Here is a 15,954-nt window from a genome sequence, read left to right on the forward strand (position 1 = left end):
CTGAAGATGGGAAGCAGCCTGAAGAGGCGGGGAGGAGAGAGGGGCTGAGGGAGGAGGGGAGGGGGGAGGGGTGGGGGAGGAGGGAAGGGGGGAGGGGGAGGAGGAGTAGAGGAGAGCCGCCTGAGAGGAGAAAGCCCGAGCACTAGCATGGGTGAAGGGAACCGAGAGAGAAGGAAGAGGGGCAGGTGGCTTCCCAGCTGCAGGCCCTTCTGGAGGCTGCACGAGATGCCTCCCCGGGGCACCGCCCCTGCCCTTCTGTGGGTCCTCCTATGCGGTCCAGGCAGGGACAGCACATCCTCCCTGGCCCTCCTGTGTCCCTGGCGTCCCTCCCTCGCCCTCAGCAACCAGACCAGCAGTGGGGAAGCTCCAGCTGCCTGGGTTCCTGGCCTAATTACTATCGTCTTTGGAGCTGCACCCTGGGGCCTGGGGCCTCGTTCTGGCCTCCTGCCCTCCCCACTGCCGGGTGATCCTGCAGCCGCATGATGGCAGGAACACCGGGCATCTGGCCGTGCCTGGCCCCTGCAGGCTCTGGGAAGCTGGGCCTAGGTCACTACTGCCTCTGCCTGGCCTAGCCTCCAGGGGCCTTTCCTGTCTCAGACTAAATTGGAGGCCTGCCCCTGCCCCTGCCCCTGGGGGGACTGAGGCAGGCACTCCTTGCCCAGGCCTGGCTGTGTGTGAGTCACGCTGGCGAGAGTTACACTCCAGAAAGGAGCAGGGGCAGCAGGGAGAACCTTTCCTGGGTGGGATGCTCGAGAAGGGTCCGCTGAGGATGCGGCCTGGCTCCTTGGGCAGCTCTGGCTGGGCCGCCCTTTCCTGGAGCCGGGGTTCCTGACTTGGGGCAGTGGATGGGCTCCAAGGAATTGCGTTGGTAGGGATGACACAAAGCCCAGCGCATAGTGAAGTGTCCCTGGGACACCTAGCACAGTGCCTGATACCCAGGGGGGCACTTACCACTAATATGGGCCATCTTGTTTAACCTCAAGGTGACATCCCCGCCAAAGAACAGCACTGATGATGGGACCACCTTGCAAGTTGTGTGTGTGTGTGAATGTGTGTGTCTGTGTGTGAATGTGTGTGTGAGTGTGAGAATGTGTGTGTGTGAATGTTTGTGTGTGTGTGTGTGTGTGTGTGTGGCTCCAGAAGAGGAATCGCCCCGCTTGGACGCGCACCAGTCGGAGAGCCAGCTTTTTCTGTGGCAGCGCAGACAGGGTGGGGCAGCTAGGCCGGGAAGGGGACTGTCACATCTGAACTATCTGAGCGAGAAATGATCCTGGGCACTTGTATCCAGACCGGATGGTGTTCCATGTTAAACGGGGCGCGGCGCCGGTGGGCAGGGGCAAGTCTCGGGGGGGCGGTCAGGTGTGAAGGTTGGCGGGCAGCACAGGCAGGTGGGTGTCTGTGAGACGATGCAGTAGGCCCCGGAGCCAGGTCTGTGGATCGGCCCCTGGAGCCGCTGGGGCAGGACCGCTCGTGGAGGGGCTTCTGGGGGCTGTCCTGGGGCTGGGGAAGCCACTTCCCAGTGGCGTGTGCAAGTGTCCACGGGTGATGGGAGGGGGCTTGGCTTTGAACATGTGTGATGCGTGTGACAACGTGTGTACAAGGACGGGGTGTGAGTGTGTGTCTGTGTGTCTATATGTGTCTGTGGATGTCCAGGGCGACTCTCTGAGCCGTGATGGCTTCAGCTTTATCAGGAGCTGTCATGTTCAAGGGCAGCATAATCCGATGTGGGGACCTAATCCTCCCTAATCCTTTCCGGGCATTTCCTCTCTGGCTTCTGACCCCCAGCCATCTGTGCTGCTGTGACCCCAGCCTCGGCCCCCAGCTCCTCTCTGGCTGTGGCCCCGTGGGCAACTTCAATTCTCTGCCCTTTGCCCTCACGATGTCCCTCTTCCAGTTGTAAAACCAAGTCCTGGGGTGGCGGGGGTGCACGCAGCAGCCGGCATCCCTCGCTGGCTCCTGAGTCCCCGGTCGCGTGGAGTGGGTGCCCAGGCAGGGCCGGGGGCAGGAGGGAGGGGAGGAAGGCTTGGGCCTCCTCATTCTCCTAGTCAGCCCAAAGTCGGGAGCCCTCCTCCTCTGCTCTGTCCGTAATTCCTGTCCCTTCTCCCCGCACCTGACCCTGGATTCCACCTCCACTTTCCCTGACACCCCTGTGCAGTCACGGTCCCCTGACCTCCCTGTGGCCACACGCCATTCTCCACCCACAGCTGGAGGGGCTGTTCTGATTGGGTTGCCCTACTTAATCAAGACCCTCCAAGGATTCCTATTGTCCTTTTAATCAAATCAGACTCACACAGGCCGACCAGACCCAACAGGAGCTGGTTGTGAGGCTGCTGGGACCTGTCTCTCCAGGCGTCCGCCCAGCAACTCTTGGGGCCTGCCAGCTTGTTCCACCCCAGGGCCTTTGTCCCTCCCCTCTCCCCGTACCTCCACTTGCTGGCTCGGACTGCTCTTCCCTGCCCCCTTCCTGACCGGCCCCTTCTCATCCCTCAAGTTACAGCTCCAAGACCACTCCCCCCAGAGGCCTCCCCCTGCTCTATCTCATTCCCCTCTGGGGCTACATCCACAGCACCTGCCCTTGTATGACATGAGCTCATTGTTTTTTTTCCTTCCACTTTTATAGACACATAACTGACATACAGCACTGTATACATTTACAGCGTACACCCTCATGGTTTGACGTACATACATCGTGAAACGATGACCACAGTGAGTTTGGTGACTATCCATCATCTCATATAGATACAAAATTAGAGAAACAGAGAAAATATATTTTCTCCTTGTGATGAGAACTCAGGACTTACTCTTCTAACAACTTTCATGTATAACATGCAGCAGCGTTAATTACATTTATCATGTTGGAGGTTACATCCCTAGCACTTATTTACCTTATAACTGGCAGCTTGTACGTTATGACTGTCTTCATCCCCTCCCCTGCCAACTCCCCACGTCTGGTAACCACAAATCTGATCTACTTTTCTGTGCATTTGTTCGTGTGTTTTTTTTGGAAGTATGATTGAACTACAACACAATGTTCGTTCCTCTTACACAACAGAGTGATTCCATATTGCTAGGCATTTCAAAAGGATCACCACCATAGTCTAGTGATGATCTGTCCCCCTACAAGGATATTACAAAATTATTGACTGTATTCCTCTCACTGTTCATTTCATCCCCGTGACTCATATATTTTGCAACTGAAAGTTTGTACCTCTTAATCTCCCTCACCTATTTCTCTCCTCCCCCCTATTATTTATTAAATTTATTATTAAATTTATTAAAATTTATTATTATTTTAGTTTATTATTTTTATTTCTATTATTTAATAATAAATTTTATTTTATTATTAAATTTTAAATTTATTATTTAAATTTACTGGTCTAGTTTCTGTTTCGCCACTGGAAGGTCAGCCCCATGAGGGCAGAAAACTGATCTGTCCTGTTTGTGGTGCAGCTCTAGCACCCAGAACGGAGCCTGGCTCTGAATACCCAGTGAGCGTATGAGTGCTGGGACCCGAGGGAACCCAGCGGCACCCAGTGAGCCCAGGGCCTCTGAGCTGTGCTGGCAGAGCTCACTCTTTTTTTTTTTTTTAGTGAAGAATGCCTTTTATTTATTTGTTTTTTATTTAATTTTTTTTCATTGAAGTATAGTTGAGTTACAATGTTGTGTTAATCACTGCTGTACAGCAAAGAGATTCGGTTGCACATATATACATTCTTCTTCATATTCTTTTCCATTATGGTTTATCACAGGATATTGAATATAGTTCCCTGTGCTATACAGTAAGACCTTGTTGTTTATCCTTTCTGTATATACCAGTTTGCATCTGCTAATCCCGAACTCCCAATCCAACCCTCTCCCACCCCCCTCCCCCTTATATGACAGCGCTCGCTCTTGACCCCAGGACACCTAGCTCCCTGCACAAGTTACAAGGGGGCTCTTCCCCTCACGTGCTGGCATGTTTACTCTCTGGAACCATCCTCTGCTCTGGGGACCTGAGGGCATCTCTTCTGCCCTGGAGCGGGGCAAGCTGGGGGTGAAGGGCGCGGCAGGGCCCCATCCTGACGCTGACCTTTGTCCAACGTTGTGGGTTTTCAACTTCCTCTGTAATCAACTTCCTATTTGACGGCTAGCTGAGGGCATAGGGACAAGTCACCACATCTCCAGAGATGCATCATCAGTCTCCCACCGTGAACTGTGCTCTGTGCTTCCCCATGGCCTGTGCATCCCCAACGAGTCTGTAGCTGAGCTGAGGAGACAGCACGGATGACCTAAAAATAGCAAGGTCCCGTGAGAGCACAGCCTGCGTGGCCAGAGCCCAGCACAGAGATAGGAAGGCTTGGGTGAGGGTGGGAGGTGGATGGGAAGAGGCTGGGCAGGTGGGGTGGGGACCTGGATTCCAGAGGCAGGAGGGACACAAAATTGTGAGTTCAAACTCTGGCTCTACCATCTACTAACTGTGACAGTTTGGGTTAAGTCAGTTAGCCCCTTGGTGCCTTGGTTTCCCCATTTGTATTTGGGGTACCAATCACTCCCACCCCTTAGCGCTCACTGCGGTTTAAATGCAGTAACTCCTGTAAAGGTCTTAGAACGGGGCCAGGCACAGGGCAAGCGCTGATCAGTGTTAGTTGTGTGGTTGTCATGATAAAGAGACGAGACCTGGCAGGAGGTGTGCGCTGGTGGAGGGGTGGATGCCGACACAAGTGGGCCCAGACACAGGGCAATCTAGTGGTTGAAGCCCAGGTTCCAAACCCAGTGCTCCCATTTACAGGCTGGGTGGCCTTGGTTCAGCCACCTATAACCCCTTTAGGCCTCGGTTTTCCTATCTGCAAAGTGAGGGTAACGATGCCGCCCCCAAGCCCTGAAGCTTAGAGGCAGTAATGCCTAGAAGACACCTAGCATAGTGCTAGTAATTGCTATTGTTTAAGAAGGCACAGAGAGGTTAAATCACTTGCCCAAGGCCACACAGCAAGGAAGCAGCCCAGCTGTGTTTGAGCCAAGGCAATGTGGCTCCAGAGCCCCTATGGCTCCCTGATGCACACCACTGTTGCCATTGCCCCACTGTTCATGGTATTGCTGGTCTTCAGGGGAGTGGCCCGGGCTGGTATTTGATGGAGGTAAAGGTGTCAGGGGTGATGGGGTGGGAAGGAGTAGTCTCTGGATCCTCTGGGCCTCGAAGTCCCCTTGCTACCCTTCACACTACACCCACCTCTGGCTGTGGGGAAGCCCTGTGACCGCGGTGTGGTCACATTTCTGAGAATCCCACACCTCTTGCCCAATCGTTACCGCTAGTGACAGAGCTCTTCCTTAGCAACGTATCCTCTCCCCTTCTTGTCTACCTGGGCCCAAGCCAAGGGCATCTCTGGCCGACAGGTGGGAACGGGACCAGTTTAATAGCGGCGGTGGCCATGGGTTGGGGGCCAGGGGTGTGCTGGGAGTGGGTGCCTGCCAGGGGAAGAGATCAGGGAGCCTGTGTCTCCTCTAGCTCCAACCCCAGGCACATCTAGGGGTGCAGCCAAACCCAGATCCCCTTGAGGGACATGCCCATGGAGCCGGCAGGGACTCCAACAAGCAGAGCCATCTCTGGCCTTGGCAATGGGTTGGGCTCTCCCAGATTCCCTTCCTCAGGGCTGTGGCCACCTCTCCCCTCTGTGCCTCAGCCTCCTTTCCTTTCTTCCTTTTTTTTTTTTAAGTTAAAATTATTTTGAATTTTATTCTATTTATTTTTTTTTATACAGCAGGTTCTTATTAGTTATCTATTTTATACACATTAGTGTATACATGTCAATCCCAATCTCCCAGTTCATCTCCCCCCCTACTTTCCCCCCCTTAGTGTCCATACATTTGTTCTCTACATCTGTGTCTCTATTTCTGCCCTGCAAACTGGTTCATCTGTACCATTTTTCTAGATTCCACATATATGCGTTAATATACGGTATTTGTTTTTCTCTTTCTGACTGACTTCACTCTGTATGACACAGTCTAGGTCCAACCACGTCTCTACAAATGACTCAACTTTGTTCCTTTTTATGGCTGAGTAATATTCCATTGTATATATGTACCACATCTTCTTTATCCATTCGTCTGTCGATGGTCAGCCTCCTTTCTTGATGGGAGACTGTGGCAGGAGGGAGAACCAGACCCCACAGAAGCGCATCACACCAAAGCTGGAAGGGACCGCAGGGCTGCCCTCCTGGGCAAAGACTCTGGCGTCTTCTTCCTGCATCACACTTTTTAACATCTTTGGATACCATCTGTACCGTCCAACTCAGTTTTCACAAACCTAAAATTTATTTTTAAAGGAAATTATATCATTACTCTAGGTGAATAACCATGAGTACAAGATGGTCCCCAAAGTAATATTCAAACAGTGACTTCAGCTCCCCAAGGGCAGTGGTTTGTGATTTATTGCTGTACCTCCAGAACCCAGAACAGTACCTGACATGTAACAGGTACTCAACATATATTTTTTGAATGAAGGGCCGGGTAAATGAATAAATATAGAAAGGAACGTGTGACCTGGATGTGGATGCTTAGAGAAGGTGCGGAGCCTTTGTTAAAACTAGGAAAAGCAGGGACTTCCCTGGTGGTGCAGTGGGTAAGAATCAGCCTTCCAATGCAGGGGACATGGGTTCGATTCCTGGTTAGGGAACTAAGATCTCACATGCCACGGGGCAACCAAGCCCGTGCGCCACAACTGGAGAGCCCATGTGCTGCAACTACTGAGCCTGTGTGCTCTGGAGCCCACGCACAACTAGAGAGAAGGCCGCGTGCTGCAACGAAAGATCCCGCGTGCTGCAACTAAGACCCTACGCAGCCAAATAAATAAATGAATATTTTTTTTTAAATGAGGAAAAGCGAGTATTTGAGAGGCATGAAAGCCACACCAGCCCCAAATGGAGACTTTCTTCTTCTTTTTTTAAAATTTATGTTATCAAAGTATAGTTGATTTACAATGTTGTGTTAATTTCTGCTGTACAGCAAAGTGATTCAGTTATACATATATATATATATATACACACACATATATATACGTATATATATATATACATTCTTTTTCATATTCTTTTCCGTTATGGTTTATCCCAGGATATTGAATACAGTTCCCTGTGCTATGCAGTAGGACCTTGTTGTTTATCCATTCTATATATGAGTCTGCATCTGCTAATCCCAAACTCCCAATTCATCCCTCCCCATCCCCCCGTCCCTTGGCAACCACAAGTCTGTTCTCTAGGAGACTTTCTTCTTCATATATCCATCGTGTCCAGGAGAGGGTCCTCAGCAAGGCTGCCCCAGTGATGGGACACATGCGTGTGGGGACAGACGCCAGTCCCCTCAGCCACATGTGGCCACTTCTGAGTCTACCTTGCAGAGGGCTGGCTGCCCAAGGGGACTCTCTCCTTCACGGGCCCCTCCCCGCCTTCCCCGCCGTGCTGGACAGGGCCATCGTCGCAGAGTGTGGAGTCACTGTCCTCGCCTGGCAGGAGCCTGTGGGAGTGGCCACCATGCCCCTTCGGCAGAGGCCTGGCACAGGAAGCCTGTCATCATCCTGACTCACGGCTCAGGCGGGCTGGGGGTGGCTGTCACTTGTTACTCTCACCTTCATACCTGCCTGGACCTAAGGATCATAGTCACACCATTCCTTCCTTCCTCTCTCCCAGGGGTATCTGCTTGGGGTATGGGTTTGGAAGGAGGAGGGAGGACAACACAAGAACACAACACAACGCAAGGCGGCATCAGCACAGAGCTTCGTGCTTCTGTGGAAGGGAAGCCGCTCTGCATGGGGCTGGGGGCGGGGTGGGGGGCAGGGAAAGACCCAAAACCCAAAGGGAGGAGGCTAGTGACACATAAACAGCCATCGAAATAGATGGTTACAAACAAGAATGGCACAGAATCATCATTTGTTCCAGTTGGGTATTTTAATTAAAAAAAAACGCTGAGCCCCAAACTTGCTTGATAGTGTCGGCTCTGTAACAGCCAGGCCAGGGAAACAAAGCCCCCCAAAACCCGAATATGGCACCATCCCCCCATCCCTGGGCCCTGCTGTCCCTTTACCACCTAGTGAAGAGGAGCGGGGTCATCCCTCCGGGACCTGCGACCTGTGGGGCAGCCAGTGTAATGGAGACCCCTCCTCACACGTTCTCCACCCACGCGTCCAGACCCCTGCCTCGTCTCTGCTGGGGAATGGTGGTCCTTGAGGAGGTGGCAGAGGGGGAGAGACATGCCGGGGCCATGACTCACCAAGGGTGGGGGGATCTTTAGTCAGAGCAGAAGTGGGGGTGGGACTTGGGTTCCATCTTCTTCCCACTCTCTCCTTACCCCGAGCTTGGGCTTTCACCCAGTTATGGGGGTGGGCGTTTCCCTAGTTTGGGAATAGGGGAAAGAGGCCAAGGGGAGCCCCTCCTTCATGGCTAAGTCAGGCCTCCTTGAGCCTGTGTTCCGGAGCTGCAAAGGGGACACCCCAAAGCCAGTGGCATTGATGGGGGTACATACATGTAGTCACCTTGGGTGGAAGTCACTGGTCCTGGCCAGAGCGCTGGGCAGGGCAACTGGGCACTGTGTCACTAGCGCAAACCTTTGCCAACACACTCCCACTCCCACGTGGGACTTCCCAGCAAGGTGCATGCCATTCTCCCCAGGAGGGGAAGAGGCTCAGCCCGGCGTGGGAGTCCAGGGTCTGGAGCCCCTACGCGGCTGGACTGAGCCAGGATCCCAGCTGGCCAGTCCTCTCTGCTCCTCCCCGTGGAGCTGGAAGCCCATGTCTCCCAGCAGAGCAGGTGACAGCAGCCCCATGGGTCAGCAAGACTGGACCTGCTATCCTTTTGTGTGCTCTGTAATTTACCCCTGGAGTCAGCCACTAAGTCATTTGCCGGGCTGATGCCAACGATAAGGGCCCTTATCAGTCGCTGGGATCTGTGGCCCAGACTCCTCGGCTCTGTTGTGGGCTCTGCCGCATCAGCCTCCAGACTGGCCTGGGAGGGAGGGACGGAACATTGCAGGTGTCCAGGCACTGCCACAGCCTCAGAGCCTCGGAACCAGTGTAGGTGAGCAGTTGGTCTATTATACACTCCCATCTTACAGGTGGGAACACTGAGGCCTGAGAGGGTGAACTGCCCCCAAGACTCTTTGGAGTCCTTGCAGCTTCTCTCCCCCGTATCCCCTCTCCCTCGCAGCACACACAAGCTACCAGCTCTGTCTCCAGCAACAGATGATGCTCCAACACACACACACAGACACATCAACACACCACGGGGAAGAGTTTACAGTTTACAATCCAAGTGGAGGGCTTGGGGGTCCATGACGGGTCCTAGTGGTAGCCCTCCAAGACAGTCTGGACCTAGGGGTCTGCAGTAGGGCTGGAAGGGTCTTACAAAGGGCACAGAGTAGTGACTCAGGGGAGTGGGAGCCTAGGGGGTTGGGTTCTAAAATCCCATGCAGCTAAGGCGGGGATGGGGGTGGCTCCCACTCCAGGGCACTGTCCCCATGTACCTGAATGTCCCTGCTTCGGAGGAGTTCAGCTGCCAACATCTCTTGCCCCAGTGCAGGGGCCCAGGTCCCCCCACACACACCTGGGGCTCACCACATCCGGCCCCAGGGCTGGCAGCTGAGTTGGGGGCAGGCAGAAGGGATGCGGATTAACTAGCTTCCCAGTCTTACGGTCATCGCCTTGCTCCAGTCCAGTCCTGGGTCCCTGCTGTCCAGGGGGTCCGCTGCAGGCCTAGGGAGGACGTGGCGGGGGGGAGTGGGGGAGGCAGATTCTGGTAGTTCTTCTCCCTCTTCCCCTTGGTGAGGCTCCTGAAATTCCCACAAGGCCCCAGGGAGAGCCCAGCAGCGTCAGCAAAGTTCCCCTTCAGAGCTGGCCTGTGACTTCGGGAAGTGCTTCACCCTGGGCCCCTGGGGTTTCCCTGGGCTCCAGGGGAAGAAGCCCTTGTCCCGCTAATAACTGGAAAGTCGTCCCGGGCCCCCCCGCCTCCCCCCATGCCAAGGCCCAGACGTCCTCCTCATGCCAGTGCTCAGGGTCTTGGGCTCAGAGGACGACATTCTGGGCACTGAGCAGCTGCAAAACCCCGAGTGCTGGTCTCAGCCATGAAACGGGGGAGGGGGAGGGGAAATAAAGCCACTCAGGCCCAGGGTCTCTAAGCAGAAGAGAAAAGGTACATCAAAGCACGGCTCCCCATCCTCCAGTGCGGAAATCATCCGTGGCAACAGACAGAAGTCAATTTTTGTTGTAGCAGATTCCTAGGAGGGGGGAAACCCTGGGAGGTTAAGGGAACAGGGAAAAGGGAGAGGAAGCAGGGCGAGGGGCACCACGGGCTCCGAGGTCTCCGGGGATGCGGACCTGTATCTATCTGAGTAGCCGGGTGCCCGAGGACCGAGCGGCGCGAAGCAGGTCCAGGGGTGGGAGCGCTCAGGAAGAGTCCTGGGGCGCAAAGGTGGGAGGTGGGCGTTTGGCCAAACACCTTCCCTTCAGAGCTGGTGCCCGGCTTCCTCTCCCAGTGCACCCCCTCCCCCAGAGCCGGTCCCAGTCCCGGGCCCGCCCAGCCTGCGCCCCGCCTGAGGCCGCGAGGGAGGCGCCGACGCCTTCCTGCTTTGCCCTTATATGGTGACCCGGGAGGCCGGCCCACGGCTACTTAAGCCCCAGCGCTGAACACAGCGCCCGGAACAGACGGTTCGGGCAGCGCGGCAGCCGCGAGAGTCCGGAGCGCTCGCGGGGAGAGGGGGAAGGAGAGGAAGAGGTGCGGGAAGAGGGGAGAGGAGGCTGCACGGGGCCGGCAGACATGGGGCTGGAGGCGGCGAGAGAGTTGGACTGCACGGCGCTGGGCGCGCTGCTGCGGGAGCCGCGGGAGGCTGAGCGCACGCTGCTGCTCGACTGTCGCCCCTTCCTGGCCTTCTGCCGCCGCCACGTGCGCGCCGCGCGGCCGGTGCCCTGGAACGCGCTGCTGCGGCGCCGCGCGCGCGGTACCCCCGCCGCCGCCCTCGCCTGCCTGCTGCCTGACCGCGCGCTGCGGGCGCGCCTGGCCCGCGGGGAGCTGGCGCGGGCCGTGGTGCTGGACGAGGGCAGCGCCTCGGTGGCAGAGATCCAGCCCGACGGCCCGGCCCACGCGCTGCTTGCCGCGCTGCTGCACGAGACCCGCGCCGGACCCACCGCCGTGTGCTTCCTGCCGGGTGAGCGCCGGCCCGCCCTCGTTCCCCGCCCCGTCCCCGACCCCCGCCGGGCCCTCCCGGCTAACCGTGTCTTGGTCCTCCTTGCAGGAGGCTTCGACAGCTTTCAAGCCTGCTGCCCCGATCTGTGCTCTGAGTCCCCCGGCCCCGCGATGCCGCCCGAAAACAGCCGCTCCGACCCCAGGGCTCCCTCGTATGACCAGGTGAGTTGAGATCAGGGCTCCTTGTCAGTGTCATGCAGGGTAGGCGCCTCTGGGGAAGGATTCTGTCCATGTCCACGGTCACCTAGGGGTGTGTGTGTGTGTGTGTGTGTGTGTGTGTGTGTGCTTCCGCCCCCAAATGGGAGCACACCTTTGTGTGTGCCTGGCGGGCGTTGCTGGTGTGCATCTCTGTGAGTCTGCCTATGTCCTGTGAGCAGCATCCTTTGGGGGTTTGAGGGGAATGTGTGTATCTTTGTGTGTGTATCTCTGTATGTCCCCCTGGGTCCTCCTGGTATTCCGGAGTCTGATCCTTAGGCAGGGATCCCTGGCTAAGAGCTCCTCTTGCCTGGGCCAGTCTGCCCTGTCTCTGTCCCGCTGGTGTTCAAGCCCTCCAGGCCTGGGCTGAGACCTCACCACTGTCCCTTCCCCTTCCCGTGCAGGGTGGCCCTGTGGAGATCTTGCCCTACCTGTACCTGGGCAGCTGCAGCCACTCGTCGGACCTGCAGGGGCTGCAGGCTTGCGGCATCACAGCCGTCCTCAACGTCTCAGCCAGTTGCCCCAACCACTTCGAGGGCCTGCTGCGCTACAAGAGCATCCCGGTGGAGGACAATCAGATGGTGGAGATCAGCGCCTGGTTCCAGGAGGCCATTGGCTTCATTGGTAAGAGGCGGGCCTCAGCCCCAGGGCCTGGTGGAGCCCCAGGGGAAGGGGCTGGGGCACCTGTCTCCTTCCCTGCCCACCTTCCCGTCTGACCCCCCTCGCCCATTTCCCTTGCAGACTCGGTGAAGAACAGCGGAGGCCGGGTGCTGGTGCACTGCCAGGCGGGCATCTCGCGCTCCGCCACCATCTGCCTGGCGTACCTGATACAGAGTCACCGCGTGAGGCTGGACGAGGCCTTCGACTTTGTTAAGCAACGCCGGGGAGTCATCTCCCCCAACTTCGGTTTCATGGGGCAGCTGCTGCAGTTTGAGACTCAGGTGCTCTGTCACTGAGGCTGGGTCCCACCATGCTGGCTCCCCCCCAGGGCGGAGGCACACAGAGCTGCCTGATTCCTGGGGACAGTGGGGGCCCCGGTTCCCCACTGTCCCCCTCACCTCAGGGAGCTCTGCCTCTTCCTTGGCGTTCAAAAAGCCCCCAGGTGGGCACGCTGGATGCAGGGATGCTGGACTTTCTCACCTGGTGCTCTTCTGCTGGGGGTTTGAGGGCCGCCCGTCGTTCCTCATTCCGGAAGGAGGATGGAGGGCGTGTCTGCTTCCCTCCTCCCCTGTCCTCTGACAGAAACCAACTGGACTCTACACCCACGACTCCCACTGGTCCGATCACCGTGTTGGAGCCCTCGGCAGCCTGAGGGCTCTAAGGAACAAGCTGTGACAACCAGGAGCCCTGCGTGTGGGGTGGTCCACGCCAGGGCCTGGAGCCTGAGCCCTGTGTGGGGCTCGGGGAAGTGATGCGGATGCTGTGTCTGGACCTCTTGCTTGCGTGTGTACGTGAGCGTTTCACGCCTGTGTTGGCGCTGGAAACATATTTGTGTTCAACTGACATTTAACACTCCCTCCCCCCACTTCCTCCCAGCCCTGTGGGCGGGGGTGGGAAACTTAGCACTTTATATTTATACGGAACATTGAGGATGTGTCAATAAAATATTATTTTGTTTGAGAAACAACTTCTCAAGTGTCTGATGTCAAGTCAGTGCCTGGGGAAGTGCTCAAAAGCTGTTGCTTTTCTTTTTTTGATAAATTTATTTATTTATTTATTTTTGGCTGCGTTGGGTCTTCGTTGCTGCGCGCGGGCTTTCTCTAGTTGTGGCGGGCGGGGGCTACTCTTTGTTGCGACGCACGGGCTTCTCATCGCGGTGGCTTCTCTTGTTGTGGAGCACGGGCTCTAGGCGTGCGGGCTTCAGCAGTTGTGGCACACGGGCTTAGCTGTTCCGCGGCATGTGGGATCCTCCCGGACCAGGGCTCGAACCCGTGTCCCCTACATTGGCAGGCGGATTCCTAACCACTGCACCACCAGGGAAGTCCCCCAAAGCTGTTTCTTAATCAGACCTTCCCTTCCCTTGTGTGGCGGGGTCTGGAAAATGGAAGGAGGAAGGTGCAGGGGTGACCTCACCGCACAGCCCGGTCCTCCCTGTGCTGGTGTCCTTCCCTAGGCAGCCTTCTGTCTCCAGAGCTGAAAGTGATGGTTTCTGGGAGGCTGGCTCCAGCCTTATTCCAGTTACCAGCTTCGGTCCTGTTGGGGAGAAGACTGTGTTTACCATTCAGAGCTGGACTCAGCACTGCCCTGGTCAGACCCCACTACATTTTTGGAGCATGTGGATGGACGTGTGTGTGTGTGTGTGTGTGTGTGTGTGTGCAGCCACGTGTGTGGCTCTTCCTCTGGGCGTGGGTGTCTGTTCTTGGCCTGCACACACCTATGTGTCCCGGATGTTCCTACATGCCTGCATGTCTGCATGTGCCCGTGCGTGTGGCTTCCCTGGGCTGTGTGTGACGTGCGCCCACGTTGGGGCAGTGCAGCCTGTCACCTCTTCTCCCACACCTCCGGGCTGGGTCCCCAGGTCTCAGAATGCCTGTCCCTGCCGGGGGTCATGGCAGCCCCTGAGCCAGAGCTCCTTGCTGTCCCCAGAAAGCATGTGGCCTGGTGTCTGGTACGGAGGACAGGTCACCTGGGATGGGCTTAGTTGTTTTCCACACCCATCAACTACCGTGTCTTCACTGAACATTGGTTACGTGGCCAGCGTGGACCGCCGATGAGACATGAGCCCAGCCTGAGCCAGACGTGGAGGGTGCTGGAAAGGGGGTGCTGTGACTTGCCCGAGAGCAGGGGGTGCTGAGGCCCTCGAGGACAGCTCAGTGAGGGCAGCTCCCGCATCAGCCTCCTCTCGGATGCTCCCAGCCGCTCGGAGTGTCATCTGGCTCACTCTATTCTGTCCTTCCAAACTCGGTGCAGGCGTCACCCCTGCAGAACGGCGACTCTTGCTCCAGGTGTTCTGAGTGCCTGGTAGGGCACCCCTGAGCGGGGCAGTGTAGTTTGACAGTTAGGGGGCCTGTTTGGCTTTACCTCTCTGTGTTTTAGTTTCCTTGTCTGTAAAATGGGGTTTTGTCATTAGCTCCCACCTCTTAGGGTGGTGTTGAGAGTTACTCCAGTCAATCCAGATAAAGGCTTAGCCCAGAAATGTTAGTTACTGAAGGTCCGAGAAGCGAAGGTTTTCAGGTGTGTAGTTGTGCACCTCGACCAGCCTGGCCGCTGGTGAGGGCAGGGCCTGTGGTCTGCTTGGCCCTGTGCCCGGAGTCTGGCGGGGGTGAGTGCCCACTCCACACGGCCGAATGAGGGACGAAGCCTGCCCGCTGTGCCTTGTTCCCTCTGCTCTGGGTGTGGGTGAGGTGCTCCCTGGCGGGGACTGAGCAGAGCTAGGGGTTGTTATCAGGGCTTCTGCAGGCCATGAGTGGGTCTGTTTGGACCTGTCCACAAGGCCCACACCCAGCTCGGGGAGGGTCGGGGGCATCTGGGGCCCTGAGTCATCGGAGCCTTCCCGCCCCCCAGCTACTTCTCACATGAAACAGGACCGGTGGCTGAGGCCGCTGCCCACCGCCCCTCACCCCTGCCTCATCGCATCCTGTCTCCACCCCACCACTGCACCCTCCCCTCCCCGTGTTTTTAAGTTGGCCTTTCAAGCAAACTGCGTTTCTTTCCCTTCTTTTCTTTCCCTCCCTCCCTCCCTTCCTTTTAAATTTATTTATTAAAATTTTTAAAATTGTGGTAAAAAATATGTAACAAAATGTACCATCTTTACCATTTTTAAGTGTGCACTTCAGTAACATTAAGCGTGTTCGCTCACATTATTGTGAAACAGATCTCCAGAACTTTTCCGTCTTGCAGAATTGAAACTGTACCCATTAGACAACAACTCCCCATTTCCCCCTCCTTCAGCTCCTGGCAACCACTGTTCCACCATCTGCCTCTGAATCTGACTTCTCCAGATAGCCCATGTAAATGGACTCATACACCATTTGTCCGGTTGTGATTGGCTTATTTCACTGAGCACAATGCCCTCAAGACAAACTGCCTTTCTTAACTACGAATCTGTTTCTCTACCCGAGCAGGGTGATTATGATTATGATTGTTTTACTGAGCACTCATCCGAAGCAGTCAGCTCTGTCCATCCCTACGAATGTTAACACCCTTCCTGGGCAGCTGGGCCACCTGTCTTCATCACATTCTCCCCATGATTCCGACCCCTACCTTTTGAGAAACACTGGATTCCAGCCAGGGCAAGATGCCGAGCGACCTCGGCTCGGTCGTTTCCCTTCACTGGACGTTGGTGGGGAAGGTGTCCCCCGATCCTTCAACTCCAGGATTTAAATCCAGGTGGGCACTTGGTGACCAGGCTCCAAGGATGGGCCTTTTGAGAGGCCAAGGGGTACAGAGGAGGGGGAATATGGGTAAGGAGCTTTAATTCCTGCACCTGTGAAATGGGGATAAAATGCTGACTTTGTAAGGCTGTTGTGGGAGTGACAGGGGTAGCACCCATGTGAGGGTCTAGGTATCCAGAAGTTCCACTTTTCCACAAGGCAGGCTTCTCTGGGGGCGCTGGTTG

At 56.1% G+C, this 15,954-nt stretch overlaps 1 protein-coding gene across 1 annotated transcript; it reads left to right on the forward strand.

Annotated features, from left to right (window-relative positions):
• Positions 1–10,751: 10,751 nt before the first annotated feature.
• On the forward strand, positions 10,752–12,984 carry DUSP2 (dual specificity phosphatase 2). The gene is made up of 4 exons (XM_059942722.1): positions 10,752–11,163; positions 11,251–11,363; positions 11,801–12,020; positions 12,138–12,984. The coding sequence occupies exons 1-4, from the start codon at positions 10,776–10,778 to the stop codon at positions 12,350–12,352; spliced, it is 936 nt and encodes a 311-aa protein (XP_059798705.1). The 5' UTR covers positions 10,752–10,775; the 3' UTR covers positions 12,353–12,984.
• Positions 12,985–15,954: the final 2,970 nt, after the last annotated feature.

This window comes from Balaenoptera ricei, chromosome 13, assembly GCF_028023285.1.
Source record: "Balaenoptera ricei isolate mBalRic1 chromosome 13, mBalRic1.hap2, whole genome shotgun sequence".
Lineage (NCBI taxonomy): Eukaryota > Metazoa > Chordata > Mammalia > Artiodactyla > Balaenopteridae > Balaenoptera > Balaenoptera ricei.